We start from the raw sequence: 22,821 nt of genomic DNA, 5'->3' as shown, positions 1-22,821 counted from the left end.
ATCAAATGTCCATGCTGATATTCCTAGATATATCAGCTTCATGTGGTGGTGGTATGGCTCTTGGGTGACTCAATGCCTTCCTTTTGAGCATTCCTAGAGGGGAATGGCCAACACCAGCTCATCTTTCCTAAGTGTCCATTCATGAGTTTACTGAGTTCTGTCTGGTGGTCTCTTCTATTCAATATGTATGGGTGACCATTGGCAGAGTTAGTGCAGAGTCTTGGGCTGCATGTCTTCATTATATTGATGGAGCCCAACTCTATATTTCTGACTTATCTAACCCCATACCATGTTGCCAAGTGCCTTACCCATTGTCTGTTTGGGATTGAGATGTGAAGGAATGCAAGCTTGCTAAAGCTCCATTAGGAAGAATGAGGTGAAGCTGATTGCTTATGAAAAGCAACCGAGAAATAAATTCTCCATTGAAGCTGTGTCTATGCACACCATTTGTTACTCAAGTTTGCAATCTGAAGGTATTGTTGGAGCTCCAGTTGCTGTTAGATGGCCATGTAGCAGCAGTATCCAAAAAGTCTCTTTCATCTCCATTTGACCAGGGGATTGAGATCACTTCTTTTGGATGCAGACTTTACTACTGTGATCCATGCTTTCTTACCTCTGCCGTGAAGACTGCAATGCACTTACGCCTGAAATCCACCCCAGCGCTCAGCAATATGCATAGGTGGCCTGTTGGTTTCTGGGTGGAGTTTAAAGTGTTGGTTTTGACTTGTAGAGCCTTAAATAGCGTGAGACCTCCCTGCTTGAGATCTATGCAATACTGGCATGGCTGTGGTCAACAGAGAAACTCAAGCTGGCATCACTTGATTTAAAGGAGAGAGAACTTGATTTAAAGGAGAGAGAACAGAATGGTGTTCTGTGTGAGACACCTTTGGGTTTTGGGAACTTTCGCTCTTTGGTCCAAAATAGTCCAGATGTGCTGACATTTGTATAATATTGCAGGGCCCATTGATTTACATAGGCTTTCAAGGTGGAGATGTTAAAATACAATTTTCTTTCTGGTTGGTTATTTTTTGGTTTTGAAGTGGGGGGAAAGACGCTGGGTATTTTTGTGATTGTACTTTGAATTTATGCCTGAGGGTCGTGGTACCTGGAATATGCAGGATTTTTCATACTTATAAATCATGAGAAATTTTACAAAATAACTTGCAAATATGTTGAGATTGAAAGAGTAAAACAGAAACTGGGAACTGACTTAATCATCTTCCCTTACTCATGTCAGTAATACCACTGACTGAGAGTGCTAATAGCTTTGCTATTATGTAACCTTGAGTCAAAAAAAAAAATCTAAGGATCAAAACTGTCCTTTTTTTGGTCCCTCTGATGTCTTTTAAGGACATCAGGACAGTTTGCTGCACCTAAGGTTGGCAGGATTTGCTGCATTATGTTCTCGCACTAAATACAGCAGTGGAAGTGCTGCATGCTACTGACTGCTGTACATTTCTCTAACTTGAAAATCTGCTCTTATTATTCGAAATCCTGAGACAAATTGGAACTTCATGCCTTGTAATTTAAAAACATCATCCCTGGTGTGCTTGATTCTCATGTACACTTTACACCACCTCTGACAGAGTGAAGAGGCCTGAAATCACAACCATGTTTTATTTTATTCTATTTGCACCTACTTTAAGGCCTCTTTACATTGCCAGAGTGCTGTTGTGTAAATGAGATTCAGGGCTTGTGAGTTTAAAAATATCATAATGTCCATATTTTCCCATGTAACATTATCTATGCAAGGGAAATGATTTTTTTCCCCCTAAAAGTGTCTCGAGCGGCATCCTGGGTAAATATATGGGAATCGTGGAAAATTTAAGCTGACATTTAGAGTCAAGGATTTTAATTTGTTTTGAGAAAAATATGATTTTCCTTTATCTCGCCATTTGTTTTCAAATATAACCACATTATTCAGAGCAGTGGTCAAGTCAGGCCTTTTCCCTTTTTTTTTTTTTTTTTTTTGTGGACTGCCATTGTGACAGATATTCCCTCATTAGGACTTTTAAAAGATAAACATAAAATGATGTTTCAAGAGCAAACAATAAGTATTGAAACAGGATTGGGCTTCTGTGGGATTTCTCACAATAGTAAAGCAAGTAGACTTGGACTTTTTTTGTAAGTGTAACAATGGGGTTGAGTCCATATTTTTTTTTCTCTAGTTCAGAACATTTCAATTATTTCAAATTTCAAATGATGACAAGGCTAGATTTCAGCTCTGTTACAACTTCGGTAGCTTTTCATTTTTAACCTTTATTTCATATAGAAAACGTGGGCATGTTTCTTTGTTGTGTGGTGTTGTAGCATAATTGGAAACATATGTAGTGTTCTGGAACTTTTGTTTTGAAATGACTAGTATAATTTCTTAGCTGTCAGAGTGATTTTTAAAGAGGCGATAATAATGATAGTCTTTGAGCTGTTTTTAAGTCCTTGTTAGTCTGCTTCTCAGGTCAGTTGCTGATAACTGCTTAACCTGAGTCTCTGCATTAATTTCCAATAAAATAACTGAGAATTGATTGGAAAGAGTACCAGGGCCTCTGAATTCCAAAAATTGTAACAGGTGATTTTTCACGTCAGCTGTCTTCCAAGAGGGGGATACCGATATTTTTTGAGCCTTACAAAGGGAGAAAAGCTCTAATGTGCGGCTCTTTTCAAGTTGATCTGTTTTGGCCCATTGATTCTGAACACTAAGTTCATTCTGCTTCCTCTGAATAGAATATAGTTTCTTAGCCAGCTCAGTCATCAGAGAGCCGAAAGATTGAGTAATGGTAAGGAAGGTCTGATTTGAAATGTATACTTAGCAGTTGCTGTCCCTTTATTCTTATAGGAATTCTGTTGGCTACCAGGGCACACATTCTGATTTCCAACAAGTTTCCTGTCCTAGGGCCTTATCAAAATTCTTTTGAAGTCATTGGAAAGATTCTGATAGACTTCATTAAGCTTTGAATCTGGCAGCTGATAAATGAGAATTGGCAGGTAGGAGGTGGAGTATTTATGCTTTGAGGGACATAACAGTATCTGGACACCTTTCTATGCAAAGAGAAAAGGAGTACCTGTTGCACCTTAGAGACTAACAAATTTATTTTTTATTAAGTCTCTAAGGTGCCACAAGTACTCCTTTTCTTTTTGCGAATACAGACTAACACAGCTGCTACTCTGAAACCTTTTTATGCAGTGTATCCACACTTAAAAAAAAAAAATAAATTACTTGTACGCACTTTGCAGTGAGCAGCTTTGAATAAAGACTTGTGAAGAAAACACACTATATTTTATATATTGGATATGCAATAGAGTAATTAGTGCATTTCCTTCTTCAGAATCAAACAGAAAGGGAAGGTATAACAATTCATAAACAATGTTAATTTTGAGCTGATTTAGGAGCTGGTTTATATTGCTTTAACATACTATTTGAAATCCTGCAGATTTTGTTATAAGGGTTTGGAATGCTGAGGGTTTATACAGGAGAGGCAGATAAGCACTGTTTTTTTCAGCTGAATGGAAATCAGCCTGTAATGTGTCTGAAGTCTTACTGTTTAAGAAATCGACTTTTTGGCAAAAATATCATATGAACATTTCAAATGACACCCTGTAGTACATGGTGTTTTGCATGGAGCTCTTCTGTCAAGGTCATTAGAAATTGAATATATTAATAGTGGACTGCTTTTGAAACAGAGTTTTACTTCCTGCCTGCCCACCTGTGGGTATAGTGTGGGTTCTGTAACTGTAAAGGGTCTCGGGAGAGTTATAAAAGCAAAGAAAATGGAAAATGTATAAAGAAACAAGAAGGGAAGCCTGCATACACCATGTAGTTACTTATATTTAAAGTTGGCTGCAGTTGTATATGTACCACTAAATTAACCTCAAAAGCTGGTCATGACAGCAGAATGTCCATAGTAATTGTTTTTGTTGGCGTTTGGCTTCAGAATTAACTCATCGATCTAACATGAACCTCTGTGCCTGGAATACTAGTCTGGTGATGTTGGGTTTTTTTTACCTTTTTTATGCAATCATGGAAAAAATATGTTTCTGCTCGAAGCAGTTGTCAAACAAGCTTCTTTCATCGACAGTCAGACACAGGGCAGCTGAATAAGGCTGTTTAGTCTAGAGTAAATACTCAAGAGATTACAAGGTCACTGTAGGAAATGTAATTATACCATTTATTCCAGAACAGTCTTTTGTAGTGTGAGCTTGCAGAATACTAAATCATGATGTTTATTAAATGCGTGTGTGTATTTATATATAAATAAAAATTCAGCACCTACCTTTGAGAGCATAGGAGTGTTGAATAAACTGCACTAAAGAATTAAAATGGTAAATAGCGATAAATATTAAGCTGGCTTTAAAAAGCCACGATTCACATTTTGGCTTTTATTACTGGAATCACTAAGGGGCAAATCCTTCTCTTGTCTTCACAGGTGTCAGTGCTCCTCCTTCAGCAGTGCAGTTGTGCTGTGCGGAGCAGGTGGAGATACCTCTTCAGGGGTTGTGTGCTGCCTTCAGGGGTTGTGTGTGTTAGAGAACCTGGCGCTGAGGGGCTCACTCATATTAGCATTAAGATGGTTTAGGGTCCTACATACTGAGTTCTCCCAGATCTCTGTCTCCCTCCAAAACCAAAGTTCTCCCTCCACCCTCCATTTTGAAATACCCGAGGGATCGTTACCTGTGGTATTTCCTGCTCAGTATCGGGACTGGGTGGGGAGCCCTGCTCCTTGATTTCCTGGTCAGAAGATCTTGCTTTTGTGGGACCTGTGCATGCAGTTTTAAAGCTTCCATAACTTTCTACCTTTTCATGGAATTTTGGAGGATGCCTAGTACCTTTTCAGTCTCCCTTTCTCTCCCCCTTGCCTTGCCCTTCTTAATTCTGTCTCTCTTCTGTCTCCCCACAATGCATCATGATTCTGCATTGAGAATTGTATAGCTGGTATCAAGATGATGGCTAGGGCAAATTCCTGATTGTGTTCCACATGGAATGGCAGCCTTCCCTGCCCCCGCCCGTTTTTCCCCCCTTCCCCCAGGAACCGGAGAGTCCAAATGTCTTCAGAGGCTCCTTCTCCAGCTTCCGTTGTTGTTTCTGGCACACAGCCACAAATAGTGCTATTCAAGCCCAGTAGTATCAGCATTACAGTGGCATCAGGCCGTAAGGAGAGTAAGGAACTGAGTCAGTCTGATAACGGCCCTTCAGAGCATGGGTAGGCACAGCCCAACACCATACCAAGTACCACAGGAGAACTACCTCCTCTTGCTCCTGCTCAGAACGTTGGAGCTCCCCTGCCTCCCCAACAGAGCACAAGCGGTACTTAGATGGATGTTCACAGAAGTGTGTGGCCCTCCCCACCTGGCCTGTCCAGGCAATCTGCCCTCTCATGCAGTCTAGACACCACCAGCGTTTCCATAGGGGTTTGCTTGGCCATTTCAGCCATATCCAGTGCTATAGAATTAACTAAAAAGCTGAAGGGAAAGAGTATCCTGTTCTGAAATGACCAAGTTCCTCCCTCTCCAGGTCATGCAAGAAATCTAGGAAGTTGCAAAAATACAGTGAAGAGTCCAAGAAACAGATGAGGTATTCTCAGACTCTGAGACTTCACTCCTGGAAGAAGGGGAAGTATTGGATCCAGATTCAGAAACACTGGAGGTGAACGGATAGGAAAGACTTACCCACATCCTTTTCACTATGAAACAAAGATCTGATGACGCTTCTAAACAAGACTCCAACAGCCCCAACAACAGTATATTTGTTGACTTTGGAGCAGAAACCCAACAAAGCATCTTGGCTATTATTAATGTAACTGTAGAGAGAGTGATCAAATCAGAATCGGAGCAGCCAGCGAAATGAAGTTACCTTAACAGAGAAGTAGTGAGTTCTTAAAATGGCAGAAACAGTGCAACTTCTTGGCCTGGATTCCAGAAATAGATGCAGTAGTGGCAGAGACCACAGCCTTCCAAATGGGATTTGTTCCCAAAGTATGAAATGGACCAAGAGATTGCAGTGGCTTTGCTGGCCCACCCTTGGGCAGCATGCTTCCTGAAATAGTCTTTTCCTAGAAAGAATCTCACTTGGAGCCTTAATTAGGCTTTACAGGCTGTTACTTATAATTGCTTTGATCACAGTCAGTCATTTTTACTAACACCTTTATTGTTAGTAGATAATATTCTTTGCAGCGATCATCTCAGTCAGAAATGTTTCAAAGCTGGGAGCATTGTCTGCAGAATCCAAACGCTGCGTCTTCCAGCCGAAAAGGTATGGTGCTAAGAAGTAGTGAGTAATTCATATCAAAGAAAAATGCCATTCACCTTTGATCCCAGAACTGTATTCTCATCATTCTGCCCTCACCCAAAGGGTGAAAAGAGAGAAATATTGTAGAAATATGGGCTCCTACCCTGAAAATACATACAAGTGTAAGACAGGGTGACCAGACAGCAAATGTGAAAAATCAGGACAGGGTGGGGGTGGGGTGGGGCGTAATAGGAACCTATAGAAGAAAAAGACTTAACAACTGGGACTGTCCCTATAAAATTGGGACATCTGGTCATCCTAGTGTAAGAAGTCCCTTGGCCTCAGGTTGTGTAAAAGTACTCATGTTGATGCAAGTTTTCAGGGCGAGGCCCTAGATTGCAAGCTAAGCAGGTCATGGACTATGTTGTTCATATGTCAATAAAGCTCATGTCTGGTGTTGTATAAATAATAAATATGATCCTCTTTTTGAAGTCAATGGAGTGATTTTTGAGGATCAGGCTTATAGTACATTCTTATTTAAAAACTAAAATTGAACTGTGGGGAGGGACTTTGGAAAGGGAGGGTCTGGAAGTGGCCGGGTGAGTGTGTTGAGCTGTTTTGGTGACTGAGTATGAGTTTGTTTTTGGTGGTGTTTAAAAAAAGGAGAAAAAATTGAAGACCTTTCAGAAACTTTAATTTGTCCAATGAAAGGCAACGTGATTATTAGCGTGAACATGCTTGCTTTAAGTTTTGGATTTCCAGATATGTCTAAATGGAAGGAAAACAGACATAAGGGAATGAGCTGTTTTGATGGCATTATGTATTCTAGATACCTTTATTAATCATAAAAATTTAATTAAAAAAACTGATCCTGAGACATGGAAGTCCATATGTTTAATTTATGAATCTCCTACATCAGTATTTGCAGAATCAGGGCCTAGTAAATATTTGTGCAAATTAATGGTATCTCATAAGGATTGGTCTCTAGGGCTTGTCATCCTAAACACATACACCGCTACGGGAGCTGTTAGGGGCTTATAACTTCGAAAAGCAGTAGCTTATTTAGGCCCTGTTCCTGCAGGGACTTGTGTGTGTTTCACTTTATGCACCGTGACTTTGACTTCAAGTGAAAGTACTCATGTAAAGTGAAGCAGACTCGTAAGTCTTTGCAGGGCTGGGTGCTTAGCTACCTATATATAAATAAGACTATGATTTAGTCATGGGTATTTTTAGAAAAAGTCATGGATAGGTCACGGGCAATAAACAAAAATTCACGGCACATGACCTGTCCAGGACCTTTACTATAGATACCTGACTAAATCTTAAATGGGGGGCCTCGGGGTGCTGATATTCTGGGGGGTCCCCTGGGGCCAGCCCCACTGGCTGCTACCTGGGCTGTCTGCGGGGACTACCAGCACCTGCTTGGGCAGTCCCCAGGGCCAGCAGCTTGAGGCAGCCATCCCCGGGGCTGCTGCTCCAGACGGTCCCCAGAGCCAGCCACACCAACTGCTAAGCAGCGGCTGGCACAGCTGGGCCCCAGGGCCCTCCGAGCAGCGGCTGGTCCCCAGGGCCAGCTGTTTGGGCGGCCCTGGGATCGGCCACACTGGCCACTGCAAAAGTCATGGAGGTCATGGAAAGTCATTTTAGGTTTTTATTTTTAAAACTAAGGCAATAATAATTTTAAAAGTACTTTACATAAACCAATAGTGAAGATTTGGGCTTGCAAAAAATATTGAGATGTCGTTTTTCCTGGCTTCAGAATCAAAATACTCCAGTCAGGCTGTGTTTCTAATAATGAAATAATGACTTGAACATACTCTGACTTCACAGATTAGCTATTGCTCAGGCTTGAAGGTAATGCTACCATGTTTTTGTTTCTTTACCTAAATGGTTTTAAATGTAAAAACATAAATCCTATGCAGTGGGAGTGGAAAAGGGGGGATGGTTTTCATTTGGCATAATTTCCTGTGAGACATAGTTCTAAATAAGGCCCATATTTACACAAGACAATACAGTTTTACATAGTAGTAGTATATCCAGCACATTTTAAAATTGTTTAGCCATCCCTGGGTATTTAATACCGTCACAATAAATGTGTTTAATAAAGGTGAGTGAAGTTTGAAATAATTTTTGAATAATTTTACAGTAGAAACACCAGTTAAATCAACCCCCTTGCAGTAATAAATGTCAGAAAAACAATTAATTATACTTGCTTGCAACTGCAAAATCAATTGTGTAACTGTTCTTTTAAAACAGACTTTTACGTTACTAAAGGCTAAACACTATGCTTCTGTAACTTGTCAGAATCAGGTTTTGGTTAATAGATATTTTCAGTGATGTAATGGGAATTTTTGGCAGTGAGTCAGAATATAATGGACTGTGATTAATGTTTTAATAAGTACTTTTCTTCTACTTATGATGCAGTGGTGAAATGGTTTCCTGCTCAAATTGATAGGAGAACAGCAGGTGTGCATACATATTTTTTCTTAAAGAAAAAATAAGTTGTTTATCTTTTAAGCAGAATTTTTTTTTAATTCAAACGTTGTTAGGTTTGTTTGTCTTCTTTCAGTCTTAGCAATTATTGATGTCTGTAATTTGAAAGTGTAAGCTACCTTGGAAACCTTTCTATTACCTAAACAAATTGCTTTGCAAAAGAGGATATTCGTTAGTTTAAAAAATAATTTTGATTTATTGATATTTTCTTCAGTAGAAGAGATTTATTTAAAAATAGCTTGATAGTAATTCAAATGAGTGTCTGAACAAAGTGCGATCCTGAAAACATTACAGGATTAGATTTCTTATTAGAGTTGATGTAATATATTTTCTACATGCTTGAGTTACTTTCAATATGAAAGTAGTGTTATTTTTCTACATGTTTCCACAAAAAATCCAAGTAATTTATTTTTCAGTAACATTTATTTCCTCACCAGTCGATCTGGAGTTGCCACAGGGAAAGCATTTTCTAGAGGACCAGTCAGCTGTAGTCCCAATGAAGATATTTTCCCTAAGCAGCAAAGCTCTCGCTCTGTCCAAGACAGGAGCATAATCTATAGCTCTAGTATGCTGCTTTTGTGAGCTTATTCGCTAGCTGTCCTTTCTCTTAAGTAACTGGAAAACATGGGGGTAATGGGGCTTGGTGGGATTAGTAGCTAACCTTCTCTCTTTCCTCTTCCCACCCCCTCTCCTCCCCTCCCCCCTCGTCCTCATAGGTGGCTGCAGACATAATGCACATCCACCTGAGGATGATTATTACTTAAGATTTGTATGACAGAGATGCCTAGAGGCCAGCCAGGTTGGGGCCCCTTTGTGCTAGGCACTGTACAAACATTTAGAAAATGACCCTCTCTGCCCTCAGTTGTTTATAGGGTGAATGTGGCTCGGTTGTGCCTGCTCATACGCCTTGGAAGGCCACCACTGCAGCTCAGCCTAGACGATTGAGGCTGGCTAACGGTACGTTAAGCTTTCTCACTTCAAAATGGTAGGCAAGCCTATCTGGAAAGGAGAAATGCATGACCAACAGAGCTGTGCAGGAAACTACATGTGAAATGGCTGGCCCTGGATGAGAGAGAGCTCTGTCCCTGCTCCAAAGCAGGTGATATCCCCTCCTCTGAAGAGTCTCTTGAACACCTTTTTGTCTGGAGATTTCTCCAAGGGACTTAGGATTTGTCATACCAGACCCTTTCTCTCTTCACTCAGGAACTTCCGTGACTCCTCTGTTCTCAGGTACGTCAGCCTGACCTTAAGGAACTTGGACTGTTTCTTACAGGCATTGTATCAGCACAGTCATACTTTGTAACTTGAGAATTTCACCTAAGGAGGCCACTATACCCCAGTTCTGTAGCAGTTCTGTGCCCCTGTATCACCTGCTCTGCGCAGAAAAGGCTGTGTTCATGCACTTCCTCTACTCCCTACCGCTTCTTCCATCTACGTCACCTCCAGAGGAGAATTCAGAACATGGACCCTGGCCACTGCCTTTATCTCCTGTGTCTCTCTTCCAGAAGGTACAAAAACAGAGAAAAGCATAGGAATAAACCCAGATAAAATCCATCCCTCTTCTAAGAGCAGGAAGGGGGAACCTCCTCTTCCTTAAGCTGAGAATGCACAGTTAGGCACTAATGGATAACTATTCAACTCTGATTACCTTGATTCACTTTACTTTAAATCTCCCCATTGTGTGTGTGTGTGTGTGTGTGTGTGTGTGTGAGAGGATCTGGATTCCGAGGTGATCTCAAAATGAGGAAGCACATGGGGAATCGTATTCCAGTTTCACTTCAGTGCACAGTTAATTTGGAATGGAAGGTCTCACAAATATGGGGTTTGTTCATAGACTTTGCCTTAAACTATAAATGGTAAAAAGCCCCCTACATGTTTCTTAGGGCCTTGGCCTTGCCTCCTTTTCTTTTCTCACCAAAAGAAAGAGTCCCAGCAGAGGATAATGGCATCTTGAGATTCAGTGGATAAAATACTGGAGGACGTATTTAAGAGACTGTCATGGATTTGCAGTAGTTGGCTCAGTCCTTCTCCAACCCCAAGGAGTCCATTGGACATCTCCTAGGCCTTTTGGTTTCTTGGTTGAAAACAATCCCTTGGTCCTTCATTTATGTGAGACATTTATAAATCTCCCTACTCCTTATCTGGGTTTATCAGGGTGGAAACTATGTACCTTGCCTCTATCCTACCTCCATCACACACTTAAAACGGGGGCTGCCTGAAAGATGATGTGCTGTTAGGGAAACCTGTAACTGTTCCAATCCATTATGACAGCTATCACTTGGTAGGGATGAGCACTCAGATGAAGGAACCTGTTCTGCCAAAGTTGCTGGTCCAAAATGGGAGCTTGAAAAAGCATCAACTGGATAAAATGTTGAGCAAGGACTAGCAAGCCCTGGGGACATCAGCTGTGTTAGTGCAATGCAACTACTTCACTCATCCCCAACTTCCATACATTCCTTCAGATCACTCTTACAGCCTCCCATTTAATATATGCCAAGTTCCCTTCCTTTCAGTCTTCATACAGCTCTAGGAACCCCACCTGTTCCATAAAGCAACAAAACACCGTTCCAAACTGTTGGTATTGCACTCACTTGGGCTGTTAGGGTGAGATTTAAAAAACAAACAAACCCTCAGCATTTGCCTAACTCTGATCCCACTGATGTCAATGGGAGTTTTAACATAGATTTGATGGGAGCAGAGGTAGGCCAGTGCTGAGTGCTTTCAAAAATCCCACCCTCAGATTAAGCTCTGTGGGTCAGACTGTTTGTTTGTTTTTTGTTTGTTGCAGTTCACACATTGTACAGCATTCCATATACTTATAGCACTCATAATAGAGAGTTGATCAGGAGCACCCAACTCGATAGAGACCATTCACATGCTAGGTGGAAAAAAGTAATATGGTTGCTGCCGCTCCCTGTGTCACAGGGAGTCTCAGTGAGCGTGCTGACTGGTTGAGTTTGGCTACTGGAATACTACTTCAGCCATGTTGTTAGAGAACAGGGCTTTCTGAGGTGCTGTTGCCTGCTGGTTGACTTGTCTGTGTTTCACAACACAAACCAGTGTTGCAAAATCTTGAGCTATCTGGTAAGATCAGCTGCTTTTATGTACACGTGCACAGTAGCTGGTTTTACAGGATCTGTGCTGTGTACTTAAGATCAGAATCTGGCCCTAAAAAGAAAAGAAGAATAGGCTTTTATTCTTGGTAGGAGACTTATCTCCTGAGAAAATTACTTTGTGAGCTGTGGTAGCAAATTCTTTTAGAGAGAAGCACTAATACATAGGGCAATGTCACAGGATGTACCAACCCCACACCAGGCAAAAAGAGGTAAAGAGCAGCTTTGGGCTCAGGCAGCCTCACCCCATCTTTGCACCTGCAAGGTATGCCAATCTTGGGGGAGAAGTCCAGCCCTGAGAGATGGACAGACCTCTCCCCGCTAGCCCTGAGGGAGGAGCGCTGCAGAAGACACAGCTAGCAGAGGCTTCCTGTGACCGCTGCACTGTAGCCCTGAGGATGCTGAGTTGGGTACAGCTTGCCAGGGATCTCCTGGAAGGAGGGAAGCCAGGGCACATTGGACTATTTTTGTGTTCTGTCTTTCCTTTGTAAATGCTCCTCTGGGAGCTAGGGAAGAAGGTGTAGAATCAGGCTGCCATAGGAAGAAGCCCAGGGACAGAAAAGGAGGTTGGAACATGCAGACTTTAGCCATGTGCTCTGGGGGCCCTGGCTGGAAGGAGGGATTGGGTTTCCTATAAGGCCTGGGGAAGGCTCCAGACAAGGGTCATAAGGCCTAGTGGGCCTGGATGTGCTGTTGGAGCTTGAAACAAGGCTGCCAGACTGTTATCAGACTGGACTCTGACATATGCTGAAAGGGGTGAGACATGACAGTGAGGGCCAAGTCACAAGAGAGAGAGGGCCAACAGCAAACCTGAACAGTGGGTCAGCAAGGCTAGGGTGAGGAAAATTCTAATAACGCCACATCCAGCCACAAGGCAGCAAACAGACTGGTGAGTCACTTTGTCATAGGCCGGATTGCGCCGCTCTTGCTCTCATGGAGTACGACCTTACTCCTTGAGTACTTCCATGCATTTCAGTGGGACTGTTTGTGGAGTACGGTACTACTCAGTGTCAGTAATGATGGCACGGTCTGGCCCATAAACATTAAAGGAACTCACCGCTGCGTTTTATTCCTTTCTCAAGGAGTCCAGCAGCCCACGTAAGAAGGATGGCCCAATGGTTAGAGCGGTAGTCTGGGACTCAGGAGGCCCCGGTTCAATTCACTGTTTCATAAGACTTCCTGGGTGACCTGGGGTAAGTCTCTTAGGCCATGTCTATATCACAGACCTCTGCTGGCATAGTTACGTTGGTTGCGGGGGTGAAGAGGTATGAATCCCTGACCAACAGAGCTGTGCTGGCAAAAGCCTCTAGTGTAGATGCAAGTATACTGGCAAAACTGCACTTCTACCGATACAGCTCGTTTCACTCAGGAGTATATGGAATAAGCTATGCTGGTAGAAGTGCAGCTTTTGTGGTACAAGCTGTGTCCGCATGAGATGTGCTTTGCTGGTATAGTATACTGGGAAAGCACTCCTAGTGTTAGACATGGCCCTAGCCTCATTTTGCTTCAGTTCCCTATCTGTTAAATGGGGATAATAGGACTTTCAGCCCTGTTGTGAGGGTATATGCACCAAAAAGGAGGTGAGGCATTCAGATACTATGGTAATGGGATTATGTAAGTGCCTAAGATGGATAGAAGTTCCAGCAGAGGTTTGTACTGTTGTCCATAGGATAGTGCTTACTGAATTTGGGGCCTCACTGATGGATGGTGATCAAGTGCAAAGCCCACAATCTTGTTGATTCGTGTTTTTATATTTTGTTTTTATTCAGCATTTTTTGCCCTTTCTGTGGGATCCAGCAGCTGAAACAGCATAACCTTACCCCACAGCTGTTACAGCTGAGCCTCGTGTTTAAAATGGCAACACCACTAAATGTTTGCAGCCTGGTTTTATAAGTGTTTCAGCAGCCAGCTGCCTTAGGAAAGCAAAAACAATAGGTAAAGCAAGAAATACAAATAAAGGAGAGGTTGTAAAACAGCCAGACATCAAACAGCCTGGACACCTCACAACCTACTGGGCAAGAAATCTGTTTAAATTTAGTAACTTTAAAAAAAAAAAAAAAGAAACAAAAAATGTCTAAATAAACACACTTGCCCCCCTCACCCACATACATTAATTGCACCTTTTGTTAGTGAGGTGCTTCCATGGATTTTATTTTTACTCTGCTAAATAGGCCAGATGTTCCCAGAAATGTGGGAGGACTCCCAAAAGCAAATCCTTCTTCACCGTTGGCAGGTTGTATGGCAGCTGCACTGGTACTGGTGTGTTGCTTTAGGAGAGCACAGGACTTGGTGAAGGGGAGAGGAGATGTAACAGGTATGCATCCCATGCGATGCACAGAGCCCTGTTTAGCAGACACACCCTCTGTGGCAAGTAGTATGCTTCTACTTGAATACCCAATCACAGTGAGGTATGGGGAGAATCATAAGGCAGTCATATTCCTATCTGTCCCTTGCTGCTCCTTCCCCCCGCTTCCCCCATGCCAAACCCAGATGCTTGGGCTGGGCAGTAGAGGGAAGATTTGGCTTCTCATGGACTTGTTGAAAGCAGCCCAACCCTCCTGATTTTGAAAAATAGAAAAAATATTATTCCCACTAGGATTGTTTTATCAATGAACATCACTGTGTAGGGTAATAAGTCGTTGCCACTGCTGCTGATCCATAATTCAGTATGGATGTAGGCTAAACATGCACCAACTGCTGTTCAAACTATGGAATAAGGCATGGCTCCTGCCCTGGAGGTGTTGCAATCTAACCACGACATGACTTGACCCAGAAAAACAGATGAGGTGAGTGAGTAGCCAAAGCATAAATGTTTCCAAAGAACGTTTCTAAAGTGACTTATTAATTTAAATCCTATTAGTGGCCTAAGTCTCATTGGAAACTAAGTGTCTGTCACTTTTGAAAATGGGACTTAGGCTGCTGAATCACATAAGTGCTTTTTTCAGAGTAGCAGCCCTGTTAGTCTGTATTCGCAAAAAGAAAAGGAGTACTTGTGGCACCTTAGAGACTAACAAATTTATTAGAGCATAAGCTTTCGTGAGCTACAGTGAGCTGTAGCTCACGAAAGCTTATGCTCTAATAAATTTGTTAGTCTCTAAGGTGCCACAAGTACTCCTTTTCTATAAGTGCTTTTGAAAGTTTTACTCTACCAAAAAGGATCCGTGGAAGAAGTGAGTTTGCAGAGGGAGAGAGACGGCACTTTTTGTTTAAGAAGATTGCCCAAGGCATGGGGGACAGCATGAAAAAAGATCTGCTGGGCTTCAGACACTGAAGCACGAGGACATTGCCTATGTCAGGCCTGAACTCATGTATCCATGTGGCATACACCTCTCAGGTGTAGAAGCTGACATTTGGACCTGAATGTACTATGTTGGATTGAGCTCTGGTTGCAAGATTTATTGGTGGGGGAATGCCAGCTAAGTTCTAGTGGCATCTGTGCAGGGGCTTATCCTTGCAGCCAAGGTTAGAATTATTGGTAAAGACCAGACTAGCTCAGGTAGAGCAGGGTGTCTACCATGACACACAGTTGTGGAATTTCAGAAAGGCTCCTATGGGGACAGGGACCTACCATGTTGGGTAATTTTGTTCTATATATACAGTGGCTGCTCACTCACCACTTAGTGTTCTTTAAGTGCATAAGTGACAGTGGAGCAATGGCACTTATACCAAATGTTATAATGACTACCTTATGTTTAAAGACAAGGACTAGGATGAGACCATGAATCGTATTTTAACTTGTGACCAGAGACTGGATCTGAAACTGGGTCTCCAGGGACATTTGTAGAAAGGAGAGAGAATTGTAAATGCTTTTTCATCTTCTGAGACAAAAACTACTGTCTTCAGAAAACCACAGCTGGAGTAGACTCTCCAGTGCAGTCTGCAAATCTTGTAAGAAAAAAAAAGGGGGGAATTCAAAAGATCTGTTAATTGTTTCAACCTTAACCCTAAGAGGAGGCTGTGGTTCTGTCTTGCACAATATTCTATAATTCTGATGATACTCAAGGGCATGATCTTAAGTGCCAGGCCTCTGCATTTTGATGAGTCAAGCCCACAATTTCAACTAGAAGACTTAATTCTCTCAGAAAACATATTTTTGGCTATTGAAACATTGTCAGTCCTGTTGGTGGGCATGTTTGTAACAGGTGCTTTGAACTTTTTACTGTCTGAAAATTGGATATTACAAATATGTCCATTAACTTTCAATGGAACTTAGGTGCTTTTGAAAATTTTACCCAGAGTTAATATTGCAAATCTTATTCAATACAAGCTTTTAAGGATCTATAAATTTGAGCATCAAATCCTTCAAGATTAGTAGATTGACTCTCACTTCTCTAGATTGTCTTTGCCTTTATATTTTCATTGTCCCTCTTCTTTAACACGAAGAACAATCTTATAAAAGTATTGTAGGAAGTCGTCATATTAATCAACTCCTGTGATTTTCTGTAACTGTTCATTTGCATTAACAAATTTATGCCTGACAGTAGTCAGTGAGTGGAAGCTAGTGGAGATAAAGTAATAGATATATGCAAATATAAATACTTTATACAGCCATCAATTTTAAGGCCAGAAGGGATCATTATGATCTAGTGTGACTTCTTGCATAACATAGGCTATAGAACAGGGGTGAGCAAACTAGGCCCCGGGGGCTGCATCTGGCCCTCGAGTGCCCGCTGGGGAGCAGGGTCAGGGGCTTGCCCCACTCTGCGTGGCTCCCGGAAGCAGCAGCATGTCCCCACTCTGGCTCCTATGTGTAGGGGCAGCCAGGGAACTTCACATCCTGCCCCTGTCCCAAGTGCCTGCGGACAGGGCATCATGCAGAGCTGCTTGGCTGCGCCTCCACGTAGGAGCTGGATAGGGGATATGCTGCTGCTTCTGGGAGCGCTTGAGGTAAGCACTGCTCAAAGCCTACACCCGTGATCCCCTCCCGCACCCCAACCCCTTGCCCCTGCCTTGATCCCTCTCCCACCCTCCGAACCCCTCGGTCCCAGCCTGGAGCACCCTCCTGCATCCCCAGCCCCCCCCCCAGAGCCCACACCCCCAGCTGGAGCGCTCCCTCCCCCCGGTATCCCAACCCCCTTCCCCAGCCTGGAGCCCCCTTCCGCACCCTGAATTCCTAATTTCTGGCCCCACCCCAGAGCCCACACCCCCAGACAGAGCCCGCACCCCAACCCCCAATTTTGTGAGCATTCATGGCCCGCCATACAATTTCCATACCTAGATGTGGCCCTCAGGCCAAAAAGTTTGCCCACCCCTGCTATAGAACCTCACCCAGTAATTTCTGCATCAGGCCCATAACTCCCGTTAACAATGATCTTTGAGAATTCATGGATGACAGGACAGGCCCCAGAGGACTGGAGAAGGCCAAACATTGTTCCCCTTTTTAAAGATAGGTACTAAGAGGACCCAGGGGATTCTAGACCAGTCAGTCTGTCTTCAGTACCTGGAAGAATACTGGAACAAATTATTAAGCAATCTGTTTGTAAGCACCTAGAGGATAATAGGGTTATAAAGAATAGTGAGTGTGGATTTGTCAAGAACAAACATACCAAATCAACCTAATTTCCTTCATTCACAGAGTTACTGGCCTAATGGATGGGGCGAAGCAGGAGACATGGCATATCTTGATTTTTTTTTTTTTAATAAGCTTTTTGACACCGTCCCATTAGGGATGGAAATATAGTGTTAAGTTAACCATTTAAACTATTAAAATTATATTGTTTAACCGGTTAACCGAGGTTGCTCTGGTCGGTTGGGGCTGGGGTCAGCGGGCCGACCAGTGCCGGGGGGCTGGGGTTGGTGGGATGGCCAGGGCTGGGGTCCCTCCCTGCCAGGGCTGGGGTCCCTCTGGCCAGTGCGGGGTTAACAGTTAAGGCTGGTTAACAGTAAGCCTAATGCTTCCTGGTTAACCAGTTAGGGATGTAAAAGGTTAAGTCCCATAAAATATTCTGATAAGCAAACTAGGGAAATGTGGACTTGATGAAATTAAGAGAAAATGGATGCAAAAATGGTTGAAAGACCATACTCAGAGTAGTTATCAATAATTCTGTCAATCTGGGAAGGCATATCTAGTAAAGTCCTGCAGGGTTAGGCCTATGTGTCGTAGTATTCAATGTTTTCATTAATGACTTGGATAATCGAGTGGAAAGTGTACTTATAGACTTTGCAGATGACACCATACTGGGAGGGTAGCAAGCACTTTGGAGGACAGGATTAGAATTCTAAACAACGTTGACAAATTAGAGAAATGATCTGAAATCAACAAGATGAAATTCAGCGAAGACAAGTTCAAAGTACTTCACTTAGGAAGGAAGAACCAAACGCACAACCACTCAGTGGGGAAGAACTGGCTAGGTGATAGTACTGCTGAAAAGGACCTGGGTATTCTAGTGGATCACAGATTGAATGTGTCAACAATATCATGCAGTTGTGAAAAAGGCTGCTATTCTGGGACGAATTAATAGAAATGTATGTAAGACATGGGAGGTAATTGTTCTGTTCTGCTCATCATTGGTGAGGCCTCAGCTGGAGTACTGTGCCCAATTCTGGGCGCCATGCTTTAGGAAATATGTGGACAAATTGGAGAGAGTCCAGAGAACACCAGCAAAATTGACAAAAAGTTTAGAAAACCTGACCTCTGAGGAAAATTTAAAAATACTGGGCATGTTTAGTCTTGAGACAAGAAGACTGAGGTGGCACCTGATAAGTCTTCAAATATATTAAGGGCTCTTATAAAGAGGACTGTGATCAATTGTTCTCCATGTCTGCTGAAGGAAGGACAAGAAGAGCTTAATCTGCAGCAAGAGAGATTTAGGTTAGATTTTTGGAAAAATTTTCTAAATGTAAGTGTAGTTAAACTCTGGAATAGGCTTCCAAGGGACATTGTGGAATCCCCATCATTGGAGGTTTTTAGAGAACAGGTTTGACCTGTCAGGGATGGCTTCAATTTACTTGGTCTTGCCTCAGTGCAGGGGGCTGGACTTGATGACCTCTCAAGGTCCCTTTCAGCTCTACATTTGTATGAGTCTATTGGAGCTAGAGTATAATATTTAGAAAAATATCCAGTGTTGATTTTAAAGCTTTCAGGGGATGTAAAATCCACCACATTCCTAGGCAAGTGGTTCCAATGTGCACTGTTAAAAAATTGTCCTTTATTTCTAGTCTGAATTTGTCTAGTTTCAGCTTCCAATCATTGAATCTTGTTGTCTCTTTTTCTGCTAGATTAAAAAGCCATCTAGTATAAGACATCTATTTCCCCATGTAGGTATTTGTAGATTGTGATCAAGTCATCTCTTAACCCTCTCTTGGACAAATTTAAATGGACTGAGCTGCTTAAGTCTGTCACTGTAAGTCAGGTTTTCCAGTAATCAAATCATTCTTGTAGCTCTGTTCTGAACCCTTTCCCATTTTTCAATGCTGCATATAGATGGAATATCCCTTTTCTACTCTTACTTGATAATCCTTTGCTTATGCATCCAAGAATTGTTAATCCTTTTAGCTACAGTATCACACTGGATGTTCATGTTCAATTGGTTATCAGCAATTACTCCTAGGTCCTTTTCAGTGTCACTGCATTCCAAGATACAGTCCGTGATCCACATTCTTTGTTCCTAGATGTATGAACTTGCAGTTGGCTGTATTAAAATACATGTCATTCAAAAAAGCCCACCTTATCAAGTGATCCAGACTTGTCCCCATCATTATTACCGCTCCAGTGATTTTTGTCATCTGGAAATTTGTACCAGCAATGATTTTCTTTTAGATCATTGAAAAAAGTTATTGAATAGCACTGGAACAAAAACAAGATCTGACTAGAAAAACCCCACTGGATAATGATGGTTGATTTTCCATTTACAGCTACCTTTTTGAGAAAAATCAGTTAACCAATTTTTAATTCTTTTCATATGGCCACATTGATCAATATTTTGAATGTGTTACTTTAAAAAAAGGCATGGCACTTTTTTTTTTTTTTTTTTTGTGAATCCCAGTTTGGTTCAAAATATGGAGCCTGATCTAGTTCTCATTGAAGTCACTAAGAGTTTTATCACTGACTTCAGTGGGAGCAGGAATTAGACCAATGTCTCCTTAAAAAAAAAGTTAAATAAAAAAAAAAATCTGTGTGGCCGTGTGAAGTATATTTTGCATTTCATGTTCTAAAGGACAACTGGTAGGAAAAGAAACTAGAACAAATAAATACAGCATTAAAGTAATATTAACAACACAGTTGTTTTATGACTCCCTGAAGGCCAGTTATGACCAGTTGAAATCAGGAGCAGCTCCACAATAGTTCAGATGGATCTATGTTATTCAAGGACAAGAGAGACATCTCTGACAGATGGCTGCAGCACTTTACTGAGCTATTCAACAATCTCTTGCATCTATGGGTTGACACTAGATGGAAAGTAACCCAACAACCCATATATGAAGAAATATACCAATAATCTACCATTCAAGAAGTGCAAAAAGCTATCAAACAAGTGATGTCAGGCAAAGACAGTATACAATAAACTTGCAGGACCCAAAATTGTCAACTACCCATAATTTTGCACAGATATCTGGGAAACTACGAAAAAATCCTCAAGATTTCAAAGGTGCAATTGTAGTTACATTACAAAAATAAAGGTATAAAATCTGACTGTGGCAACTACAGGAGTATCTCTTTGCTATCTGCAGGTGGTAAATCCTTGCTTGTATTTTACTTTGTTTGTAGAAACAGTAGCAGAGAAACATCTACATGATACCCAATGTGGATTTAAATCAGGTCAGAGATTTTCATTGAGAGAAAGATTCTGGAAAAATGCATTGAACAAAACCTGGAACTGTGCGCTGAATCCTTGATCTAAAAAATAGTATTGACACTGAGCAGAAATGGCCTCTGGAAAACTTTAGGACAGTTTGGCTGCCCCACCAGATTTGTTAACAACATACATTAACTCTATGAAGACATGACTGGTCAAGTGCTCTCAGATGGTGACTGCTCTCTAAACCATTTCCCATATATACATAATGGGGTGAAACAAGACTCTGTGCTGGCACTGATCCTCGGTCTTTTCTTTGCAGCTATTCTTAAAGTATGCAACCAATAATATTCAGAAGATCATCTAAATAAAGTTAAAACAGTTTGGACTCGCCCTCAGCCTGGAAAAAGTTGAAGTCCTCTTTCAACTAGCCCTGTCAACCACTACTACCACCCAAACATCACTATCTATGGTACAAAATTAACAATGTTAATCACTTTATGTACCTTGGCAGTACCATCTCAAGGAGCAGTTTCCTGGATTAAAATTATCAAACAGAATATGAAAGGCAAACCAGGTTTTTTGGAAGACTCCGCCAAAAAAGGATACTCAACTGGCACACCATCAAACTGTCAACAAAACTGATTATATAAATTCAGCAATGGTAGCCTTCCCTTTATACAGGTGTAAAACAGAGACAATTTACTGCAAACACATGAAGCAACTTGAAAAATGTCCTGTGTTGCTGTTGTCGCTGTATTCTAAAGGTCAGCTGGGAAGACAAAATGATAAATATTAACACATTTGAAAGAAATGGAAACTACCAGTACTGAGGCAGCGATTCTCAAATCTCAGCATAGATGGACAGGTCATTTATTTTATAGAATGGGTGATTATAGATTCCCCCAAAAAATCCTCTATGGTGAGCTGAAACTCAAAGTACAGGAAGGACGATCAACATAAACACTTTATAAGACACCCTTAAGCAGAGTCTCAACTCATGTGACCTAAATATTGACAACTTCAAAGACACAGCCAAGGGCAGACGTGAATGGAGAGCAGCTATCAATAAACATTGCAGACACTTAGAGTGAGACAGACCTGACATACTGATTTGAAAAAAAAAAAAAAAAAAAAAAAGGGCCAACAGTCATGCCAAGTCTTCAATGGCAGCCTACAATTTCCTATGTCATATCTGTTTGCGACCTTGCTCCTCACAGATCGGACTATATAGCCACAAGAGAACACCTGAGATGCTGTGATGTCATCACTGGGTACAATAGACAGCCATACTATTCTGCAGCAGTGCTTTTAGTGAACAGAGCACTTAGTGGAATCTTTTATATATAGTATGTTTAAAAAAAGATGGAGTCACATGTTCATCAAAACTGCTGAGCCAGTTTAAAGAAAAAAACACAAGACTATTAGTTCCTGTTTTAAGAAGAAAGTAAGGATTTGGTAACTGGATTTTGGGAACACAGATTGTTCTGAAAAGATGAGGAATTCGATACAGATCTTCTCAGCTTTTGATATCTATGATGAACACTGTGGAAATTGTCCAAAACAGCACTTACTAGAAACGTTCAGAGAACTAGTTTCAGGGACTGAGCCTGTGTGTCAGCTCAGAATTTCACTTAAATATGGTCAAATGTATGTTTCTGGATATTACAAAGGTGAGCCGAGATGGCAGTCGGTTTTCGGTATTTATCCTTTTGTAAGACAATATCTCTGGTTATTTGGGTGTATTTAGGAGGACATTTTTTTCAGAGGCCCAAAGTGGGGGCAGGTTTCTAGCTCCCAGTAGCTTTCTATAGGATTTGGGTATTTAACTGCCCTTTTGTCTCTTTGAAAATTTCCTCCTCTGTTCTTGTATTAATTACTTGGGTGTAGGAGATCCTACAATACACTAGTGAAAGGGGATCCACTAAAGTTCTTCTCCTTCTGGTGGAAGAAATCAGTACGTGCTTCAGTTTTTAAAGTGAAAGCCATTCCAGCAAATTATCAGAAGTTAACCTGCCTTGCTTACCAAAAATATTTGCCTCATTTTGCTAGTAATAAAAGCAGGTTTATTTGAGCAAAAACAATTTTTGCAGAATGGCAGACGGGGGAGAGGGGGACTCAAGCTTTATAGTAAGACCCAGCCCCAAATAAAAACAAAATTTTCTTCCTCTTGCAATTTTTTCCATCCCATTCTGTGGACCTGCCTTTTTCAGTTTTTTGGTCCCAGACACCGTTATGTGCTAAAGTTGTTGTTTCCCAA

General features: G+C 41.6%; 1 protein-coding gene across 8 annotated transcripts in view; it reads left to right on the top strand.

Moving 5' to 3' along the window:
* Positions 1 to 22,821, top strand: part of MNAT1 (MNAT1 component of CDK activating kinase) — a 198,458-nt gene that overhangs the window by 140,245 nt on the left and 35,392 nt on the right. Inside the window, exons 10-11 of one of the 8 annotated variants that reach the window (XM_043517619.1) lie at positions 4,422 to 4,468; positions 5,507 to 6,458. The exons of 4 other annotated variants lie outside the window; for them this stretch is intronic. In XM_043517619.1, the coding sequence (XP_043373554.1) occupies positions 4,422 to 4,468; positions 5,507 to 5,565 (106 nt within the window). In that variant the 3' untranslated portion in view covers positions 5,566 to 6,458. Of the gene's footprint in view, positions 1 to 4,421; positions 4,469 to 5,506; positions 6,459 to 22,821 lie in introns of those variants that run through there. 3 more of the 8 variants (XM_043517621.1, XM_043517620.1, XM_038406547.2) reach the window with 3 other exon arrangements.

Source organism: Dermochelys coriacea, chromosome 6 (genome assembly GCF_009764565.3).
Source record: "Dermochelys coriacea isolate rDerCor1 chromosome 6, rDerCor1.pri.v4, whole genome shotgun sequence".
NCBI classification, from domain to species: domain Eukaryota; kingdom Metazoa; phylum Chordata; order Testudines; family Dermochelyidae; genus Dermochelys; species Dermochelys coriacea.
This window is presented reverse-complemented; position numbering and strand designations above follow the sequence as displayed.